The following is a 23,842-nucleotide window of genomic DNA, read 5'->3' on the forward strand; positions in this document are numbered from 1 at the left end:
AGTATCTCGATCTCGCATTTGCTACACGTAGTTGTCTTTCGAATCACAACTCAGTGGTTTGTAATCCGATTCTTCTGTACTACTGCAAGGACTTTCTATGATGATTATTCCAGCTACATACTGATTTTCAGCTCGTTGTTCTAAGTGGTTTGCCTGGTAGACACGAAAACTAATAGTTTTTTTATTCATAAAAATCGATCGCGTAATTTTGACACAGGTTGGATTTTGTGTCATATCTCCATGGTCTTTATCTCGATTCCTTTCAAATTACAAAAAGGCACTCCTACGATGGTTGCTCCACCTACATATCAATTTTCAACTGATTCCTCAAAGGAGTTTACCCTGTAGGCGTGACAGACCTTCGACCTTATTATACGCATATAATCGGTCATAACTCCGTGAATGTTCATCGGATTCCTACTAAAGTTGGTACAGAGATCCGCCGTAATGGACCCATTAAGTGTGCCAAATTTCAGCTCGATCCGAGCACGCATTCGTGTTTTATGGCGGTTTTGCGAAGTGTGCGAAATGAAGAAGTAGAAGAAAAAAACGAAGAAATTAAAACGAAATTTTGTTCGCTCGTATCTCGGAAATGGCTGGAGCGATTTTCTTCAAATTTGGTGTGTAGACTCCCCTTGCTGGCTGGCACCTGTCTAGCAAATTTGGTTCCAATCGGATAAGGGATCACATAGCTACATAGGTGTGAAAATTGCATTTTCTTTCTTCCTGTTAATATACTCACGGGTGGCACGCCGGCTTCTTGGGCCGCACGACACACTACTGTGTGTCTTGATATATAGTTAGCTTGTTACTGTAACTATTGCATCATTAATTTTTTTGGGCCTAATATGAAGTGGTATGCATCCTAAAAGCCAAAGAAAGTAGTTCAGTAGGCATGTGTTGAAATGTGACAACTTCAAGTTTTTGTTTAGGGTCTGTCCACTAAACCATCAACAAATTGAGTAATTAAACACCAAAGGCTGGGTTAAAAGCAATCCTATACTTGATATATTGGTATTTTGATAAACCAATTATCAAAGGCTGTCATGGTATGATAACCAGTTATATTAATTTATCACAATAAATGGTATTATTGGCATATCACTGAGCACTAGTGGTTATAGGTATCCGTGTTTCGCTTGACATAATATTTCACCTCATTGTACTACTATGCAAAGTGTTATGTACTGTCCAGAATCATTGCTGTAAGCAGAAAATATAGTGTCATTTTGTTGCATCAATAGTTGGAGCACATAAAGGAAGGAACTACAGTAGGAGTCACTATATCAAATTTTAAATGGTTTTGTGCTTTGACTGGGAAACACATGTACCAAAAGGAAACCAAAACACAGAGTGAGTTTTATCTTAAAACATACCAAAAGGTGACAGTTAGACAATTACAACCAGATTAATGCATAAAACACTTCAAACAGCTTGTAATAAAAATGACCTAACTAAATTAAGCTTTGCTAGTTGTCTAGGGGTGTTCCAATGAAGCAGCACTCTTAGTTATGGGTGACACAGCCCAATACAACTCCAGTTTCAACTCTGAGTGGCGATATTAAAATACCAGCTATTTCTATACTCTAGTGATGTAATACTTTTGAAAAAGCTCCACTGTATGTGCTGTACGAAGCAGTCTGCCACACTCAGAAGTAGAGAAGGCAATACACGGATAGATTCAAAGAGATTTGCCACCCACTGTATTGTTGCTACATAAAATTATCATGTGCGTAACTTCCATTTCCAATCCCGGTAAGCGTTACTATCCTGGTATTTATTGTTGGTCTAACTATTAATGCTGTCCCACATAATTTTTTTCAGCATTGCAATTAGGGAGGCGGCATACTGTATGGGGAAGTATTCTGGAATTTTTAAACCAATTGAAAAGTTTCAACAACAAGAAAATATTTGCAAATTCCTGTTAGAAAAGATTTAGAAGAGCAATCTAATAGTTCAGAGTCACACAATCATTACTTAGCAGTCACAATACTCTATCTAGTATAGATAATCAGCTAACAGAATACTGTAGAAGCATTAATGTAATTGAATAATACATCAATCAACGGTAGAAATTTGTGGCAAGCATAATAACCTCATGTCTACAATAGTTGTAAGCAGCAGAATTGTCTACTATAAACAACATCCTGTTGAGTTGTACCATTTATTGAATTGGTATTCAGCTGAGCAGTACCGCATGCGAGGTTGAATACACTGTACCTTAATTATCTTCTATTACAACCAATTTCTGATTATGGTAAAACAAGCAATTTTCAGCCTCTGAAGGGATGCTGGTGTTATAGGCTGTGGCATATACTTAGATAATAATCAAGTTGATGGTTTGTGGCAACCACAAACCATACCCTAAACAAAATAATAATAATAAGCTAATTAAGAGCTTTAGCTTATCTGTCTGATTGGTAGCTTTGACTTGTGCTATGCATAGCCAATAGTACTACCACATGTGTAACTTGTAGACACTTACAATTGGATATTGGTTAACTATCACTTAACTATGAGTAAAAGGGGGTAGCAAAATGTAGGACATCAAATTAAGCCTAAAAGTTGGAATTGGCAGTATCTTACTATCATTAATAATATGAAATGTAGTTAGCTTCTATTGCTCAGAAGCGTTGTTTATCAAATATATACAAAGCTAGTCAAATACATTAAATGCTTAAGAAAAATATACAAATGTTCATAGATATCCGACCTCACCTATTTTCTTAGCCATTCCACGCTGAATCAAATCATCACTGTCCTCCAATATCTTAATGAACTTGTTGTATATCTCTGTCATGTCCAGCTCTAGACTCAATATCAGCACCTCATCAAGAAAGCACTGCATCCCGTCACTCTCCAGCTCTTTAACTTCAATTTTCTTCTTCTGCCCTTCTGTTATCACTTTGTTGCAGTAAAGCTGTGGCAGCATTGACTTGATTGGCAGCTTGATCAGCTTATCATAGACACCTATGAGTTTCTGTGCTGTCTTTGCACAATCAATGGCACCTGTATATATACAAGAAGAATATAATGTACTTTTTTCTGATTACTATAATATTATAGTATGCACACTGCAACTTAAAGTGCATTTATCTAACAGAGTGTTCACATAACACTCAGGTCTGGTTTTATTGAGGTCAGTAATTGTGGTATTACAATTTAGATATTATGTTCTCATTTTATGCTTGGAATACTTGAGTGGTGTCCCCACAAATCCATCAAACATCCATCTGATAACTCGACATAGCAAACTACATTAATTTTACTACTGGTACTACAATATCTGTTGGCACTAAGCTCTGTCCCAAGACAGTCCTATTATGAATTCATATTTTTATCACCTACCCAGATTGTGGAATTCCCTACCAATTGTTGACTGGTCTCAATCTTTAGAATTAATCAAAGTAAAGCTGAAGAAATTTCTATGAAATCATTTTCTAGCCAATACTGACAACACTCCATGTAGATTTCATTACCTATGCCCTTGTTCTCGATTCTCCAAGATTCCTGCACCAAGCAATTATAGTTATTTGTAACTTAAATACAGATAGTTGTAATTAGATAAATTAGTTAACCACATGGGCTACCAGAGTTGGTGCCTGGTAGACCCTCAGAATTGTATGTCCCTCGCAAGCCAAAGTTTTCTGTATGTGTAATTCTGTAAAGCAATATATTATTATTAGTATTAAGTTGTGAAAAAAATGGCAACTAAGAAGTGGCTGTGCAATATTGTTAATAATGCACACAGCTATTAATTAAAACTTATTAGCATCAGAGGAGGTTGGTCACGCATCATAAGCCTATGATGTAACATTACACAACCAATCATTGTTCTAGGTGTTAAGACTTGTTTAGTAGCTAGGAAAGCAGCGTATTGTACTGAGAAGGTTTGTAAGGGTGCTGGGACGCTCTTGTATGGATATAAAATCTGTCTTTTAAAATATTAAGAGATGTGGAGGTTGAATTAGTCCAACCCTTTCTTTGAGATCACGAGATGAATGATGACGCGTGACCAACCTCCTCTGAGCTAACATCAATTGTAGTGATTTCTTGGTTGCCACCATTTTGAAGGTCGCACCATTAATTTTTCACAGCTTAGCTGTTCTTTTGTTTGTGTGTGTGTGGATTTTTCACTTCTTTTGCATTGGTTAATTTGGTTTCTTAATGTAATACTCTAATAAAGCACACATTTTTCAAGAAACCTTCTAATGGAAATGTTCTAGAACTTTCATTGGTAGATGAATGAAATTGTAAAGCAGATCTTAACCAGAATTTTTATTTGCAAATTTGAAAGTTAATCTGCCATGATTGCATGGTTTAGTGGATAAGGAAATGGATACTAGGCATGGAGAGCCCTATTTTGAGCTCTGAATATTTGTACACTATTTGTACACTTTTTAAAACCAGGCGCGTGCCCACAGCCGGCCAAAGCCAAAGGCTGGCTGTGGGCGCGCACCTGGTTTACTTTTTTTAGATTAGTAAATGTCTTTTTTTTTTAGATATAAATTATTAAAAAGCCCTTATTGATATGCATACAAATAATAACAATAATTAGTCATGTAATGGGGAAAGCCCAGTCTCTGCTTGTACCAAGTCAACTGCAGCTAATGGGTTCTCACGAGCAAATCTACCGACAGAAGAGCGAGAACCACGTCGACATCGGATGGCTGATCGTAAAAGAGAAAATGACAAGCAACATCTGATCCAACCCATAACAACAGCATAATGTTCATTCCTCTTTTCTGAAAGGAGAGAAGCTAAATGTTTGTAAAAAACAATTACTTTGTCAGCCATCCCACCAGTTGCTGAGAAAACCAGAGGAGTAAAAGTTCCATGCTCCACCTCACGAATGCTAGCTTCATACGTGCACTTTTTGGTGTTCTAATGATGACAATAGATGGCTCTTGGAGCAGAGGAGCGATTAGTAGGTGCATGAGGATTAAACATGCGTCTGGATTACTGAAATTGTTTTCGTAAAAGTGTGTGTGTGTGTACCTATCTACCTATCTACATATTATGATTATGATTAAAGTACTTGGTAAAGGCAGAGCCTGTATGGTCCCACTAAACATATCTATCTATGCATAGATTATAGAGAAAGCACCTATGAATTGATTGACCAGTATTCATCTAACACTATGTATAAGTGTATGTAATTAGTCTACTTGTACTTTTTAACCTGTTGATCAGGTTTAACAGGCTGTTTATCCTTATAAATTACCTGTAATAAATAATAATAATGACTTGTTTGTCCGTACGCACTCACGTGAGCAAAATTGTTAAATGGAAAAGCAGCTTTTACGTAAGAAGTAAAAGTTAAATGAAGTCTGTATTAAACTTCCGCACAGGTAGACTTTGCTCTGAGGTGGTTTCTTTGGCGGTCTGAAATACAGGTGTGGTGACTCTCCTCAGCCTTCCCTTCGGGTTTTACAGGCGTTTAACAACTGAAAAACAATGGTGCAGGCCTCGTAGACTACCAGGAATAGCCTATCCCTTCGAGTTGGAAAGGGAGCGTATCCCCTACGAACGAAAATGAAGAGTAAATTTGAGGCTTTGTCGAGAGAATTTGTGGAAAAAGACACGATAGTTTAACTATAAAACAGTTTAGAAGATAATTCTGTGCGTAATGTGTTGATAAAAGCGGTTTGACAAGCGCTTCATAGCAACGTAATTGAAGAATTACGAAAATTTCGTGAATTACGAAATACTAGAATTACAATAAATTAATTATGTATATATAATACATATAGTAGGGATGTCAAACGGATTTTTAAATGTTTGACAAATGCATGTTTTAGCCACGGCATCTTGTAGAGCTCGAAAAATGCTGCAGATTGATATAATTATTGGTTTGCCACATTTGCTTTTGTGGTAGGCAGTAATTGTTAAATAAACAAATAGGCAGTTCTCCAGACTTCTCTATTGAGCACCATTTTTTTGGTAGCCATGGTACAAACCAAAAACAAGTGACGTATGGGTGATTACGTCACTTTGTAATATCAATTGCGTAGAATTGCCAGGAAACTAATACAGGCATTCAAGTTGCATCTTGCACTGACTGAAAACCAACCTATCAATTAACTGGATCACTGTTGTGCATGGCGATCGACAAAACTAGCCTGCTGTCATCTTCCATACATTTTCTAGGCAGGGAACTAACATTGGGGCTAACACACGCACCTAGCTACTCTAATCACGAGGAAACTCACCAGAAGAGCACTACCTTGATCAGTTCATCACTATGAAACAAAAAATTCTAGTGCCTAAACTGTCTGAAAGATGCACAAATTGGCGCAATTCATTGTGCCACTTTTAAATGAAATTTACGGGAGAAAAAATTCCGTAGATTTTGACATCCCTACATATAGTTGGTTAATTCAGATTTATTTCGATTTTATTTATTATTTGCTTTACAGCATACATACAATGCCTTTATTTACAGAAACCTGTGCCACTGTCCAAGCACTGTGAAATGTAACTGCTACAGAAGTACGGTCAGGCCAGTGTTTGAATATGCATCATCTGTATGGGACCCCCATACCTTAAATAATATTAATAGAATTGAAGCAGTACAGAGAAGAGCGGCCAGATTTTGCCTAAATGAGTTTTCAAGTTACTCTAGTGTTACTAACATGCTAAGCACACTTAACTTACCTCCTTTACAACTAAGAAGAGAGAGAGCTAAACTTATAATGATGTATAAAATTATTAATGATCTTATTGATATCCCCAAAGATTACTTTACCCCTAATGATTCGCGATTAAGAAAAGGATACTACAGGCAACTGACGACAAACATTGACTCGTATAAATTTTCCTTTTCCCCTCTGTGATCAAACTTTGGAACCCCTCCCCCCCTATATAGTTAATTCCCCTTCCCTGGATAATTTTTGTAACAACTTAAGTAATTATATCTGTGCGTTATAATCATTTGTGATTTCTGCACAGTAAACATGATAATAATAAGATATGTACTGTATAAACATTAGTAGTAGTGTACGCTGAAGGTCCACTGGGATCCAGTGCCAGTGGCCTGGAGTAAGTATAGTTATTAAGATTAGTTATAGTTACTTATATTATATAAACTCATTTAAAGCAAGGGTTACAGTTGATCAAAGTTGGGAGGTTTGGGGGACTTATTACAATTACAACAGGGACAGACAAAAGAAAAAATGCATACATTGCCAGGATCAAAATTCTGTTCAAAATGATTCCATAGAAAGTTTGTAAGTTTGTACTTGATAGTAGGTAGGTCAAGATTGTAATTTATTATTGGTAAAACATTCCATATACGAGGGAGTCTGCTGAAATAGAAGTTGCTGCTGGAAACATTGGTGTTTCTTATGTGTTGCAGTTTATAGCTAGATCCTGATCGTGTGTTTCCTGAAGTGAATTTAATATAGTCAGTGATATTAAATGCATTTGTAGGGGATTTAAGGCTTTTGATAAAAAACATTGTCACAGATGTCCAAAACATACATTAAAGGCAAAATTTTGAGCTCAAGTAATCGAGATTTATAGTTGCTGCTATAGTCATTTGATATATAGTTCGTTGCGCGATGCTGAAGCTGTTCTAGTTGTCTGATATCTTTTAATAAATATGATTGAACAAAACATTAATTGGTATCTAACTAGCGATATGTATAGATGTTTCTTGGATATAGCAATTATATTTGTTGAAAAGGAACGTCGTAATAAGCCTAACATCCAATAAGCCTTTGATATTATGTGTTGGTGGTGGGATTCCCAGTCTAAATCTGATGAAATAAAGATACCCAGATCTCTATGAGTAGAAACTTTGGATATAACATTGTTGCCTATAGAGTAGGATGTTTGCAGGTGAGGTTTAAAGGACATGAATAAAATTTTGGAAAGAGTGAACAGTATATCAGAGTTGATACTCCATCCATCTAGATTATCTACATCGTTTTGCAGATCTAGACTGTCATTTATATCAGTTATAGTCTTAAAGCATTTTGTGTCGTCTGCAAATAGTAGTAATATTGAAGTCAACACATGGTCTGGTAGATCGTTAATGTAGACAAGAAACAGTAGAGGGCCCAAGATGCTGTCCTGGGGAATCCCTGATAAGACTGGTAGGAAATCAGAAAATTGATTATTTATCTTTACGCACTGTTGACGGTGTAGGAGATAGAATTTAAACCATAGCCATAGGTTGCCAGATATACCAAGTCAATTTAGTTTTAGCAATAGTTGATTATGAGGCACACTGTCAAATGCTTTACGAAAATCCAAATAAATAACGTCAGTTTGATGGTCAATATTACTTGGTTGAAAAGGATAAGCAATTGTTGAATTACAGATCTGTTTTTGAGGAATCCAAATTATGCAGGTTTATCATGTATCAATTTTTCAAGTACTTTTGAGGTGTTACATAACAATAATATAGGACGGTAATTTGTAACTGATCCTCTGTCACCAGACTTAAATATGGGAATTACAGTGTGAGTGCACCATTATAGTGGGATAACATGTTTGCGAAGTGAAAGGTTGAACAAATAGTGCAGTGGTCTATAGAGAAATGAAGCACAGTTTTTCAGAAATTTTGGCCCATTTCCATCAATACCAACTGCCTTGTGTGGGTCCAACGAGTTAAGAGCGTTAAAAGTATCTTCTTCAGAAATATCAATTGAAACTAAATGTTGTTGGGTGCTAGAGTCTGGAGGCTTGCTAGGAGGGGGCTGGTTAATATTAGTAGTAGTGAACACAGAGTAAAAGTAATTATTAAACAATGATGCCTTTTGTTCATCATTGATTGTGCTATTATCATTATAATACACAGTGTGTGGGATAGAATCAGATTTAGTCAAACTTCTGATGTAGCTAAATATCTTGGGTTGATTGATAGTAGCGAAGTCATTAATAAGCTTAGTTCCATATGCAGATCAAGTAGCTGAAGCTTCCTCTGCAGCTTCAAACTCAGCAGCCTGCAATCGATCTTTGATGTGAGGTGTGGGGGATTTTGAGTACCGCTTTCTAAGTGAACGAAGACATTTGATTTTTGCTTTAAGCTTGGGGTAAACCATTTAGGAAAATCATTAAGTTTGATCTTGATTTGTAGAACAACTGGTGAATTACATCAAGTAGAATTTCTTTAATTAAAGCCCATAAAAATTCTACGTCAGACGAATTAAAGCAGGGAGAAAAGTCAACATGTGAAAGGTATTCATTTATTGAATCAAAGTCTGCCTTACAGTAATCATATAAATTAATAGAATCACTTACTGTTGTGGCATTGCAATTATGAAGCAGGTTAAGATTAAAGGTAATAGCGTAGTGGTCTGATTTAAGCAATGGGTTATCTTCTGTGTGAATTTGGGGACTGGAAATATTTTCGTCGCAGTTAGTAATTATGAGATCCAATATATTTCCTTGGACATGAGTAGAATATTCAACAATCTGGGTATAGTTATGCTGAAATATTAGATCACAGATTTTAGAAGAAAACTGGGAGTTTGCACTTAGTGTTGACCAAACAACATCTGGGGTGTTGAAATCACCCATAAACACAATAGGATCATCCTCCTTCATTAAGAGAGATACGTATGAAAGAAAATGGTCTCGGTAGTCAGTTCCACTATTTGGAGGATTATACAATCTAATCCAAAACAGCCAAGCTCTAAAAAACAGTGCGGCCCTCAAAAAGGCTATGGTGAAAAAAGATGTGAAATCCAAGGTGGCGGCCAAGAAATGGCTGTGATGGTAGGTTAATGGTAAAAATTTTAATAACGACAATTCAGGTGAATTTTTGTGCCGCTTGGTCTTGGCAAAAAATTCATCTAAATTGCCGTTATTAAAATTTTTACCATTAACCTACCATCACAGCCATTTCTTGGCCACCACCTTGGATTTCACATCTTTTTTCACCATAGCCTTTCTGAGGGTCTCACTCTTTTTTTACAGCTTGGCTGTTTTGGATTAAATTTCATTTCTTTTTGTATTTGCATACCCCAAAGCCGGCCTATGGCCGGCTTTGGCACTTTTTAACCTGTCTGTTTTTCTTTACCACAGGAAGAAGAAAAGATGAAGCAGATGTACTTTAAATATTTCTGATTTTATCAGTAAATGTACAAATTATATATATAATACATATATTTATTACAAAACTCTCCATGGTGGTTTCTTTGTAACTGAACACTCTACAAGGCGACTTCTTCTTGTTGCTCTCTCTACAGGGTGAATTGTTTTTAGCTGAACAATCTACAAGGTAACTTCTTCTAGATGATCTCTCTAGAGGGTGATTTGTTTGTAGCTGAACTCTCTACAAGGTAACTTCTTCTAGCTGATCTCTCTACAGGGAGATTTGCTTGCAGCTGAACTCTCTATTTGATGGTTTCTTTGTAGCTGAACTCTCCACAAGGTAACTTCTTCTAGCTGATCTTTCTACAGGGTGATTTGTTTGTAGCTGAACTCTCTACAAGGCGACTTCTTCTAGCTGATCTTTCTACAGGGAGATTTGTTTGTAGCTGAACTCTCTACAGGTGATTTATTTGCAGCTGAACTCTCTACATGATGGTTTCTTTGTAGCTGAACTCTCTACAAGGTAACTGATGTCTCTACAAGGTCACTAGTTTGTAGCTGAACTCTCTACATGGTGGTTTCTCTGTAACTGAACTCTCTACAAGGTGACTTCTTCTAGCTGATCTTTCTAGAGGGTAATTTGTTTGTAGCTGAACTCTCTACAAGGAAACTTCTTCTATCTGATCTCTCTACAGGGAGATTTGTTTGTAGCTGAACTCTCTACAGGTGATTTGTTTGCAGCTGAACTCTCTACATGATGGTTTCTTTGTAGCTAAACTCTCTACAAGGTAATTTCTTTTAGCTGATGTCTCTACAAGGTCACTAGTTTGTAGCTGAACTCTCTACATGATGGTTTCTTTGTAACTGAACTCTCTACAAGGTGACTCCTTCTAGCTGATCTTTCTACAGGGTGATTTGTTTGTAGCTGAACTCTCTACAAGGAAACTTCTTCTAGCTGATCTCTCTACAGGGAGATTTGTTTGTAGCTGAATTCTACAGGTGATTTGTTGCAGCTGAACTCTCTACATGGTGGTTTCTTTGTAGCTGAACTCTCTACAAGGTAACTTCTTCTAGCTGATCTTTCTAGAGGGTGATTTGTTTGTAGCTGAACTCTCTACAAGGAAACTTATTCTAGCTGATCTATCTACAGGGAGATTTATTTGTAGCTGAACTCTCTACAGGTGATTTGTTTGCAGCTGAACTCTCTATATGGTGGTTTCTTTGTAACTGAACTCTCTACAAGGTGACTTCTTCTAGCTGATCTTTCTACAGGGTGATTTGTTTGTAGCTGAACTCTCTACAAGGAAACTTCTCCTAGCTGATCTCTCTACACGGTAGTGTGTCGTGCGGCCCAAGAAGCCCGCGCGTAACACCCGTGAGTATATTGACAGGAAGAAAGAAAACGCAATTTTCGCACGTCCGTAGCTCTGTGCTGCCTTGATAAAACAAGACGATTTTTGCTGTGGACACTCCCTCTACTTTCAACAGTCCACATTCCAAATTTGAGCGAAATCGCTTCAAGCGTTCCCGAGATATGCGACTTCAAAAATTGGCTTAGTTTCTTCGTTTTTTTTTTCTTCTTATTTTTCTTCCTCTTTTTGCACACTTACAAAAACTGCTATAAAACGTGAACGCCATATCCGATTGCCTTGAAATTTGGCACACAGAAGGGGGGTATAACGGCGCATCTCTGTACCAACTTTGGCTGGAATACGATAAACAGGCAAAGCGTTATGAGCGATTATTCACGAAAAATAATACCAATATGTTGTCACGCCTACAGGGTAAACCGCGTATGGGAAGAAGCTGAAAATCGGTGGGTGAATAGGTTAACTATTGAACCTCAAACCTTTTGTGGTTTGAAAGAAATCGAGCTAAAAACCAGGAAGATACAACGAAAAAACCAACAGTGTGTAACAATTACGCAATCGAGATTAGCTAATAAAGAACGACTGCTTGCCACGCCTACCAGGTAAACCACTTGGGGTAATGCTTTGAAAATCGCTGTACAGATGGAGTTATCATCTTAGAAAGGCTCTTTAATGGTGTAGAAGAATCAGATTTAAAGCCACGAAGTTATAACACGAAATACAACTTGGTGTAGCAAGTGCGAGATCGAGATACTCTAATAGAGCAGTCATCCTAATAGAGCAGTCACCCGAAGAGAATTCAAGAGATCAGCTAGAAACAAGTAACCTGTATAGAGATCAGCTACAAACAAGTCACCCTGTAGAGAGATCAGCCACAAACAATTCACCCTGTAGAGAGATCAGCTAGAAGAAGTTACCTTGTAGGGAATTCTTGCAACTATAGAAAGAGATAATTCAGCTAGAAGAAATCACCTTGTAGAGTTCAGCTACAAAGAAACCACAATGTAGAGAGTTCAGCTACAAACAAATCACCATGTAGAGAGATCAGCTAGAAGAAGTTAACTTGTAGAGAGTTCAGCTACAAAGAAACCATCATGTAGAGAGTTCAGCTGCAAACAAATCACCTGTAGAGAGTTCAGCTACAAACAAATCTCCCTGTAGAGAGATCAGCTAGGAGAAGTTTCCTTGTAGAGAGTTCAGTTACAAGGAAACCGCCATGTAGAGAATTCGTTTACAAACTAGTGACCCTGTAGAGACATCAGCTAGAAGAAGTTATCTTGTAAAGAGTTCAGCTACAAAGAAACCATTCTGTAAAGAGCTCAGCTGCAAACAAATCACCTGTACAGAATTCAGCTACAAACAAATCATCCTGTAGAGAGATCAGCTAGAAGAAGTTACCTTGTTGATAGTTCAGCTACAAAGAAACCATCATGTGGAGAGTTCAGCTGCAAACAAATCACCTGTAGAGAGTTCAGCTACAAACAAATCTCCCTGTAGAGAGATCAGCTAGGAGAAGTTTCCTTGTAGAGAGTTCAGTTACAAAGAAAGCACCATGTAGAGAATTCGTTTACAAACTAGTGACCCTGTAGAGACATCAGCTAGAAGAAGTTACCTTGTAAAGAGTTCAGCTACAAAGAAACCATTCTGTAAAGAGCTCAGCTGCATAAAAAATCATCTTTACAGAATTCCACTACAAACAAATCACTCTATAGAAAGATCAGCTAGAAGAAGTTACCTTGTAGAGAGTTCAGTTACAAAGAAACCACCATGTAGAGAACTCATTTACAAACTAGTGACTCTGTAGAGACATCAGCTAGAAGAAATTACCTTGTAAAGAGTTCAGCTACATAGAAACCATTCGGTAAAGAGCTCAGCTGCAAACAAATCACCTGTACAGAATTCAGCTACAAACAAATCACCCTGTAGAGAGATCAGTTAGAAGAAGTTACCTTGTAGAGAGTTCAGCTACAAAGAAACCATCATGTGGAGAGTTCAGCTGCAAACAAATCACCTGTAGAGAGTTCAGCTACAAACAAATCTCCCTGTAGAGAGATCAGCTAGAAGAAGTTTCCTTGTAGAGAGTTCAGCCACAAACAAATCACCCTGTAGAAAGATCAGCTAGAAGAAGTTACCTTGTAGAGAGTTCAGTTACAAAGAAACCACCATGTAGAAAGTTCAACTACAAACTAGTGACCTAGCTTGTGGAGACATAAGCTAGAAGAAACTACCTTGTAGAGAGCTCAGCTACAAAGAAACCATTCTGTAAAGAGCTCAGCTGCAAACAAATCACCTGTACAAAATTCAGCTACAAACAAATCACCCTTTAGAGAGATCAGCTAGAAGAAATTATCTTGTAGATAGTTCAGCTACAAACAAATCATCCTGTAGAGAGATCAGCTAGAAGAAGTTACCTTGTAAAGAGTTCAGCTACAAATTTAAAGAAACCATCATGTGGAGAGTTCAGCTGCAAACAAATCACCTGTAGAGAGTTCAGCTACAAAGAAACCACCATGTAGGGAGTTTAGCTAGAAGAAGTTATCTTGTAGAGAGTTCAGCTACAAATTTAAAGAAACCATCATGTGGAGAGTTCAGCTGCAAACAAATCACCTGTAGAGAGTTCAGCTACAAAGAAACCACCATGTAGGGAGTTTAGCTGGAAGAAGTTACCTTGTAGAGAGTTCAGCTACAAAGAAACCATCATGAAGAGAGTTCAGCTGCAAACAAATCTCCCTGTAGAGAGTTCAGTTAGAAGAGGTTACCTTGTAGAGAATTCAGCTACAAAGAAACCATCATGAAGAGAGTTCAGCTACAAACAAATCACCCTGTAGAGAGATCAGCTAGAAGAAGTCACCTTGTAGAGAGTTCAGCTACAAAGAAACCACCATATAGAGAGTTCAGCTGCAAACAAATCACCCTGTAGAAAAATCAGCTACAAACAAATCACCCTGTAGAAAGATCAGCTAGAAGAAGTCACCTTGTAGAGAGTTCAGCTACAAAGAAACCACCATGTAGGGAGTTCAGCTAGAAGAAGTTACCTTGTAGAGAGTTCAGCTACAAAGAAACCATCATGAAGAAAGTTCAGCTGCAAACAAATCTCCCTGTAGAGAGTTCAGTTAGAAGAAGTTACCTTGTAGAGAGTTCAGCTACAAAGAAACCACCATATAGAGAGTTCAGATGCAAACAAATCACCCTGTAGAAAAATCAGCTACAAACAAATCACTCTGTAGAAAGATCAGCTAGAAGAAGTCACCTTGTAGAGAGTTCGGCTACAGTAAATAGAAACCACCATGTAGAGAGTTCAGCTGCAAAGAAATCACCCTGTAGAAAATTCTGCCACAAACAAATTGCCCTGTAGAAAGATCAGTTAGAAGAAGTTATCTTGTAGGAGTTCAGCTACAAAGAAACCACCATGTAGAGAGTTCAGCTAGAAGAAATTACCTTGTAGAGAATTCAGCTACAAAGAAACCATCATCTAGATAGTTCAGCTGCAAACAAATCACCTGTAGAGAGTTCAGCTACAAACAAATCTCCCTGTAGAGAGATCAGTTAGAAGAAGTTACCTTGTAGAGAGTTCAGCTACAAAGAAACCATTCTGTAAAGAGCTCAGCAGCAAAATAATCACCTGTACAGAATCCAGCTACAAATAAATCACTCTGTAGAAAGAACAGCTAGAAGAAGTTACCTTGAAGAGTGTTCAGTTACAAAGAAACCACCATGGACAGTTCTGTAATAAATATATGTATTATATATATAATTTGTACATTTACTGATAAAATCAGAAATATTTAAGGTACATCTGCTTCATCTTTTCTTCTTCCTGTGGTAAAGAAAAAAGATAGGTTAAAAAAGTCCCAAAGCAGGCCATAGGCCGGCTTTGGGGTATACAAATACAAAAAGAAGTGAAATCTAATCCAAAACAGCCTTGCTGTAAAAAACGTGTGCGGCCCTCAAAAAGGCTAGGGTGAAAAAAGATGTGAAATCCAAGGTGGCGGCCAAGAAATGGCTGTGATGGTAGGTTAATGGTAACAATTTTAATAATGACAATTCAGGTGAATTTTGTGCCAATTGACCAAGCGGCACCAAATTCACCTGAATTGTCGTTATTAAAATTTTTACCATTAACCTACCATCACAGCCATTTCTTGGCCGCCACCTTGGATTTCACATCTTTTTCACCATAGCCTTTTTGAGGGCCACACACTTTTTTTACAGCATGGCTGTTTTGGATTAGATGATTATTATGTATAAAGGCCTACTTATGCATGTCAGGGTAAACCACTAAAAGGGATGGTGTGAAAATTGGTGTGTGCATTGGATAACCATCATCATTCAAGCCTATTGTAATTTAAAAGAAATCATAGCGATAGTTACAGGGCTACAAAGAAAAAAAATAATGGTGCAGGAGAATTGTCACCAAGTAGCACAAAAATATTGACTAAAATTTGTACAAACTCGAACCAAGGACCTCCATACCTAACTCTCAAAACCTTAACTACTGATCCATAGTAGTCAGCTCATCTTTACAAATGAAAATTATTGTAGTTTAAAACTACACAACAGTAAAGGTCATAATTTCATAGATCTATACCATTAGAAAATGTAGAACATTCTCTGTAGGAGTTCTTGAAAATATGTGCTCTGTTAAAGTATAAATAACACCAAATAAAATCTATAATACATTATTAAAACTGATCAATCATTTCACACTTTTCTTGGCTGCCACTTTTGATTTCATAACCATTTTCAACCAAGCTTTTAAAGGTCACACTCTTTTTGCTGTTTTGCATGGTTAACAATTTCAACATTAACATTAATACAAAGCACACTTGCCTGTCTTTGGTGGTGCTGATTTGATGGATTCATACAAAGCCTTGTAATACTTTTCATCGATTAATTGGACACTGCTTCCAAGCTTACAGACAAGTATTTCTTTTTTTGTAATATCCAGTGGGATGTGTGGGAAATCATCATCATGATATGGGCACTCCAAACATGTTACAGGTAGCTTGGAATTGGGCATATGGGGCTTACTCAACTCTTTGATGGAAGCTGTCAGAAAACAAAGCAGATCTTGGCGTTGCTTCAAGAGGTCATCTGGAGGCTGCTGAGACTCATGATGGTGAATAGTAATGAAGCATTTTATGCAGTATGCAGACTGGCAAAACTGCAGCTTAAATGACTGCCATATTCCCAAGAAGTATCCAAAGCCACGATTGATGCTGTAAAGAGGAATTATACAAACATGTAACTACAATATACACAGGTAAACTTCATGATTGACAGTAACTAAGGTCACATGTATCCAAAATTTCATACAAATTTATTTTATCTATTTAATATCCTAATCTATACATTTTATTACATTACTGGCTGTTGTTGTCATTATTTCTTACTTACCGTAAGTTGTCAACAGCCATAAAATTGTGATCCTTGTGTTTGCTTCAGGGTCATGGCAGACAGTGTAGGAGTGGCCAGGCCATCAATTTATTAATGGAGAAAGGTATAAAAGGTTTGGAGGACTCACATAGTGTGCGAAGTGCACTCAGAGCATGTGCAGCATGCTCTCTCCAGAAGGGTCTGGGAGAATTCCCCTCTCCCCTTCTTAAGAGAAGGGGTTTGAAATTCACATTCCTTAAGATGGCATCTGGAGTGATTTCAGCTGATAAATTAGCCTTAATTAAGTAAACATATGCATAAACTATGCATGAAAGTGATCCTTATGTAGTAATAAAGGTTGTCCACCCACCTACTGGTAATTTAAAAATGAACGTTGCAGTTTTGGTTGGTTTGGCATATCTCCAACTTCAACGTCTGGAAGGCAAACAGAAGAAAACACTGTTCTTGAATTTGAAGTCATGCTCTCACACGTCACCACCCAATCTTCATTTCAAGCATGTATTTTAATCTCTATTTACTCAGATCACATGACAAGGAAGTTTATGCTGCAAGCTAGCAACCAGAATAGTGGCACCAGGCTATGAATTACAATGTAGTAGTGTAGTAATGGTTAGTTAAATATTGTATGGCGTGTGATGCTGCTTTATTTATAATAGCCAGGCTTTGGCTTGACTGGTTTGACCATGTACTACAGCCTTGCCTGCTTACTTTCTTACCTTAAGAATAGTATCAAGACACACGGTAGTGTGTCGTGCGGCCCAAGAAGCCGGTGCGCAACCCCGTGAGTATATTGACAGGAAGAAAAAAAACGCAATTTTCGCACCTCCGTAGCTCTGTGCTGCCTTGATGAAACAAGACCAATTTTGCTGTGTAGATTCCCTCCACCTTCAGCATTCCACATTCCAAATTTGAGCGAAATCGCTTCAGGCATTCCTGAGATATGCGACTTCAAAAAGTGGCTTAGTTTCTTCGTTTTTTTTTTTCTTCTTATTTTTCTTCCTCTTTTCGCACACTTACAAAAACTGCTATAAAACGCAAACGCGTTATCCGATTGCCTTGAAATTTGGCACACAGAAGGGGAGTATAAAGGCGCATCTCGGTACCAACTTTGGCTGGAATACCATAAACAGGCAAAGAGTTATGAGCGATTATGCACGAAAAATAACACCAATATGTTGTCACGCCTACAGGGTAAACCGCGTATGGGAAGAAGCTGAAAATCGGTGGGTGAATAGGTTATCTATTGAACCTCAAACCTTTTGTGGTTTGAAAGAAATCGAGCTAAAAACCAGGAAGATACAGCGAAAAAATCAACAGTGTGTAACAATTACGCAATCGAGATTAGCTAATTTTTAATTTTTTAATTTTATTATTATTATTATTATTATTATGCTTGCCACGCCTACCAGATAAACCACTTGGGGTAATGCTTTGAAAATCGCTGTACAGATGGAGTTATCATCTTAGAAAGGCTCTTCAATGGTGTAGAAAAATCAGACTTAAAGCCACGGAGTTATAACACGAAATCCAACTTGGTGTAGCAAGTGCGAGATTGAGATACTCTAATAGAGCAGTCATCCTAATAGAGCAGTCACCCTGAACAGAATTCAAGAGATTAGTTAGAAATAAGTAACCTGTATAGAGATCAGCTACAAACAAATCACCCTGTAGAGAGTTCAGCTACAAACAATTCACCCTGTTCAGACATCAGTTAGAAGAAGTTTTCTTGTAGAGAGTTCAGTTATAAACAAATTACCCTGTTGAAAGATCAGCTAGAAGATGTCACCTTGTAGATAGTTCAGTTACAAAGAAACCACCATGTAGAGAATTCAGCTATAAACTAGTGACCCTGTAGATACATCAGCTAGAAGAAGTTACCTTGTAGAGAGTTCAGCTACAAAGAAACCATTCTGTAAAGAGCTTAGCTGCAAACAAATCACCTATACAGAATTCAGCTACAAACAAATCACCCTGTAGAGAGATCAGCTAGAAGAAGTTACCTTGTAGATAGTTCAGCTACAAACAAATCATCCTGTAGAGAGATCAGCTAGAAGAAGTTACCTTGTAGATAGTTCAGCTATAAACAATTCACCCTGTACAGAGCTCAGTTAAAAGAGGTTTCCTTGTAGAAAGTTCAGCTACAAACAAATCACCCTGTAGAGAGATAAGTAAGAAGAAGTTACCTTGTAGATCGTTCAGCTACAAACAATTCACCCTGTAAAGAGATCAGCTAGAAGAAGTTACCTTGTAGAGAGTTCAGCTACAAAGAAACCATCATTTAGAGAATTCAGCTGCAAACAAATCATGTATAGAGAGTTCAGCTACAAACAAATCTCCCTGTAGAGAGATCAGCTAGAAGAAGTTTCCTTGTAGAGAGTTCTGCTACAAACAAATCACCCTGTAGAAAGATCAGCTAGAAGAAATCACCTTGTAGAGAGTTCAGCTTCAAAGAAACAATCAAGTGAGAGTTCAGGTACAAACAAATTGTCCTGTAGAGAGATCAGCTAGAAGAAGTCACCTTGTAGAGAGTTCAGCTACAAAGAAACCATCACGTAGATAGTTCAGGTACAAACAAATCACCCTGTAGAAAGATCAGCTATAGAAGAAATCACCTTGTAGAGAGTTCAGCTACAAAGAATCTATCATGTAGAGAGTTCAACTACAAACAAATCACCCTGTAGAAAGATCAGCTATAGAAGAAATCACCTTGTAGAGAGTTCAGCTACAAAGAAACCATCATGTAGAGAGTTCAGCTACAAAACAAATCGGCCTGTAGAGAGATCAGCTAGAAGAAATTACCTTGTAGAGAGTTCAGCTACAAAGAAACCATCATGTAGAGAGTTCAGCTGCAAACAAATCACCTGTAGAGAGTTAAGCTACAAACAAATCTCCCTGTAGAGAGATCAGATAGAAGAAGTCACCTTGCAGGGAGTTCAGTTACAAAGAAATAAACCATGTAGAGAGTTCAGCTGCAAACAAATCACCTGTAGAGAGTTCAGCTAGAAACAAGTCACCCTGTAGAGAAATCAGCTAGAAACAAGTCACCTTGTAGAGAGTTCAGCTAGAAGAAGTCACATTGTAGAGCTACAAAGAAACTACCATGTAGAGTTCAGCTGCAAACAAATCACCCTGTAGAGAACTCAGCTACAAACAAATCGCCCTGTAGAAAGATTAGCTAGAAGAAGTTACCTTATAGGGAGTTCAGCTATGAACAGATCACCCTGTAGAGAGTTCAGCTACAAACAAATCACCCTGTAGAGAGTTAAGTTACAAAGAAACCACCATGTAGAGAGTTCAGCTGCAAAAAAAATCAATCACTCTGTAGAGAGTTCAGCTAGAAGAAGTCACCTTGTAGAGAGTTAAGCTGCAAATAAATCACCCTGTACAGAATTCAGCTACAAACAAATCACCCTGTAGAAAGATCAGCTAGAAGAAGTTACCTTGTAGAGAGTTCAGCTACAAAGAAACCACCATGTAGAGAGTTCAGCTGCAAACAAATCACCTGTAGAGAGTTCAGCTAGAAACAAGTCACCCTGTAGAGAGATCAGCTAAAAACAAGTCACCCTGTAGAGAGTTCAGCTAGAAGAAGTCACATTGTAGAGAGTTCAGCTACAAAGAAACTACCACGTAGAGAGTTCAGCTGCAAACAAATCATCCTGTAGAGAGTTCAGCTAGAAGAAGTCACCTTTTAGAGAGTTCAGCTACAAAGCAACCACCATGTAAAGAGTTCAGCTACAAAAAACTCAATCACCTTGTAGAAAGATTGGCTAGAAAAAGTTACCTTGTAGAGAGTTCAGCTACAAAGAAACCACCATGTAGAGAGTTCAGCTGCAAACAAATCACCTGTAGAGAGTTCAGCTAGAAACAAGTCACCCTGTAGAGAGTTCAGCTAGAAGAAGTCACATTGTAGAGAGTTCAGCTACAATGAAACTCCCATGTAGAGAGTTCAGCTGCAAACAAATCACCCTGTAGAGAACTCAGCTACAAACAAATATGCAGTGTAAAAAGATCAGCTAGAAGAAGTTACCTTGTAGAGAGTTCAGTTACAACAAAACCACCATGTAGAGAGTTCAGCTACAAACAAATCACCTGTAGAGAGTTCAGCTAGAAACAAGTCACCCTGTAGAGAGATCAACTAGAAACAAGTCACCTTGTAGAGAGTTCAGCTAGAAGAAGTCACATTGTAGAGAGTTCAGCTACAAAGAAACCACCATTTAGAGAGTTCAGCTGCAAACAAATCACCCAGTAGAAAGTTCAGCTATGAACAGATCACCCTGTTGAGAGTTCAGTTAGAAACAAGGAATCCTGTAGAGAGATCACCTAGAAGTATTGCCTTGTAGAGAGTTCAGCTACAAACAAATCACCTGTAGAGAGTTCAGCTACAAACAAATCACCCTGTAGAGAGATCAGCTAGAAGAAGTTACCTTGTAGGGATTTCAGCTACAAACAAATCACCCTGTAGAGAGTTCAGCTACAAAGAAACCATTCTGTAAAGAGCTCAGCTGCAAACAAATCACCTGTACAGAATTCAACTACGAACAAATCTCCCTGTAGAGAGATCAGCTAGAAGAAATTACCTTGTAGAGAGTTCAGCTACAAAGAAACCGCCATGTAGAGAGTTCAGCTGCAAAGAAATCACCCTGTAGAAAATTCTGCCAGAAACAAATTGCCCTGTAGAAAGATCAGTTAGAAGAAGTTACCTTTTAGAGAGTTCAGCTACAAAGAAACCATTCTGTAAAGAGCTCAGCTGCAAACAAATCACCTATACAAAATTCAGCCACAAACACATCACCCTGTAGAGAGATCAGCTAGAAGAAGTTACCTTGTAGATCGTTCAGCTACAAACAATTCACCCTGTAGAGAGAGCAATTAGAAGAAGTCACCTTGTAGAGTGTTCAGTTACAAAGAAACCACCATGGAGATTTCTGTAATCAATATATGTGACCGGATTTGCGAAAAGGGGTCTTCCACACACATCCAATTCCGTAAACATTGGAGACCATAACTCAGTGTTCAAATAACATATTAACCTGAAAATGTCACCATGTATTCAGCTATAGTGGTGCTCACCACTGTCCAAATAGCAAGGCAATAGCTCTTTCCAATCTGAAGTTATCAATTGTCAAAGTTGGCAAATTGGATGTGTGTGGAAGACCCCTTTTCGCAAATGCGGTCAAATAATTATGTATTATACAGTATATATAGTTTGTACATTTACTGATAAAATATTTAAAGTACATCTACTTCATCTTTTCTTCTTCCTGTAGTAAAGAAAAAAATGTAGGTTAAAAAAGTCCCAAAGCTGGTATACAAATACAAAAAGAAATGAAATCTAATCCAAAACAGCCAAGCTGTAAAAAAAGTGTGCGGCCCTCAGAAAGGCTATGGTGAAAAAAGATGTGAAATCCAAGGTGGCGGCCAAGAAATGGCTGTGATGGTAGGTTAATGGTAAACATTTTAATAATGACAATTTAGGTAAATTTTGTGAAGCGGCACAAAAATTCACCTGAATTGTCTTTATTAAAATTTTTACCATTAACCTACCATCACAGCCATTTCTTGGCCGCCACCTTGGATTTCACATCTTTTTTCACCATAGCCTTTCTGAGGGCCGCACACTTTTTTTACAGCTTGGCTGTTTTGGATTAGATTTATATTCCAGGAAAGTTATACACATAATGAAAAATCCTGGCAAATCCTAAAAGTTATTTCATCTGTAACGAGTGCAAGAAAAGATTGGAAATTTTACATTTGAGTATGGATTACAGATAACAAAGCAATGCAACAGTGGGAGGTAATGCACACCTGCAGCTATAGTTGACATTTAATTCCTGCTTCAATGATTTACCTATACCAGGAGTAGGAATTAAAATTTACCATAGATCATGAAATATTCAACAGTAAGAATCTTTCGTGGTTGTCTCAACCAATGAAAATAAATTACGCAAAATATTTTGCTCTTGAATATTTTCTAGTAGCGACATAGTTTTTTGGAGGTCAAACCATTACACTGTTGGAAACAGAAGACTGATGGCCTACTGTCAGTGTTCCAATATCTGCCAGAATAAGTTTGCATGCCACTGTAGCTGCAGTGTTAATATAATTATAGTGTCTAGTGGTCGAGGCTGACCTATAGCCCCGTCACAGCCGGGCATGAATTATCGTACAACAGGTACCTGTTATCAATTTTATCATATCTTGCACACTCCTTTCTGGTGCATGAAACACATAACGACTACTACTTTATATATACTAATGGTAGAGAGTGTGCCGCTATGCTACTATGGTGGTAGCTTTTAAACCCAACAGCGTGCTGACTGCAAATACAGCATCAAAGTGAATAGCTCCATATTTACTTATTTGCTGTACAGAAATAATCACTGGTAAAATAGTTTCGTGGCTTGAACTGTTCGCAAAAATAACATTGAATTTATTTTACAGCTAAATTATCTCAAATGAAAAATAATTTCCCGATTTACTGCAGGTGTAGATGACTTCCTTACTTCTTAAAACTGTGATCAACACTCAAATATAAAATATTTCTAATTTTTCTTTACAGTTGTTTGTTTACTTTTTGCAGTGAAACAATTCATTATCATTGCATATACATAAAATGAAAGAATGATGCAAGATGCTTGACTGAACGCATGCCCTAATTATCAATGACTGATAAATCCACTCATTATGTAGCATTAAAATCAACTGATAAATGCCTTATAACAGCCTATCTATATAGTCAGTTCAGAAGAGTACATTCAAACTAATAGCTATAGTGGAGTAAATCAAGGAACACAAAGGAGGACGGACAAAGGTGTGTCCATGGTTCATGTATTTAATGATGTTTAAGTAGTTAAACATAGTTAATGTTACTCACAAGCAAGCATGCTTTACAACTTGGATCAAACCTGGTGATGCAGGGCATCATTAGGATTACAAGAGGTGCATCAATAAGAGTAATGCATCAATATGCACAGCCAGGTGTCATGAGGTGACATCAAAAGAAGTTAACCATCAGAATGGGCCACCGAACG

At 37.6% G+C, this 23,842-nt stretch overlaps 2 protein-coding genes across 3 annotated transcripts in view; both read right to left on the minus strand.

Annotated features, from left to right (window-relative positions):
* Positions 1-23,842, minus strand: part of LOC136257287 (CAAX prenyl protease 1 homolog) — a 217,290-nt gene that overhangs the window by 58,672 nt on the left and 134,776 nt on the right. The window lies entirely within an intron of this gene.
* The window catches only part of LOC136257282 (uncharacterized), a 138,781-nt gene that overhangs the window by 6,799 nt on the left and 108,140 nt on the right, over positions 1-23,842 (minus strand). For both annotated transcript variants that reach the window (XM_066050380.1, XM_066050379.1), the window contains exons 11-12: positions 16,245-16,633; positions 2,719-3,009 (exon numbers count right to left, since the gene is read on the minus strand). In XM_066050380.1, the coding sequence (XP_065906452.1) occupies positions 2,719-3,009; positions 16,245-16,633 (680 nt within the window). The remainder of the gene's footprint in view (positions 1-2,718; positions 3,010-16,244; positions 16,634-23,842) is intronic.

The sequence above is a fragment of the Dysidea avara genome, chromosome 6, assembly GCF_963678975.1.
Source record: "Dysidea avara chromosome 6, odDysAvar1.4, whole genome shotgun sequence".
Taxonomy (NCBI): Eukaryota; Metazoa; Porifera; class Demospongiae; order Dictyoceratida; family Dysideidae; genus Dysidea; species Dysidea avara.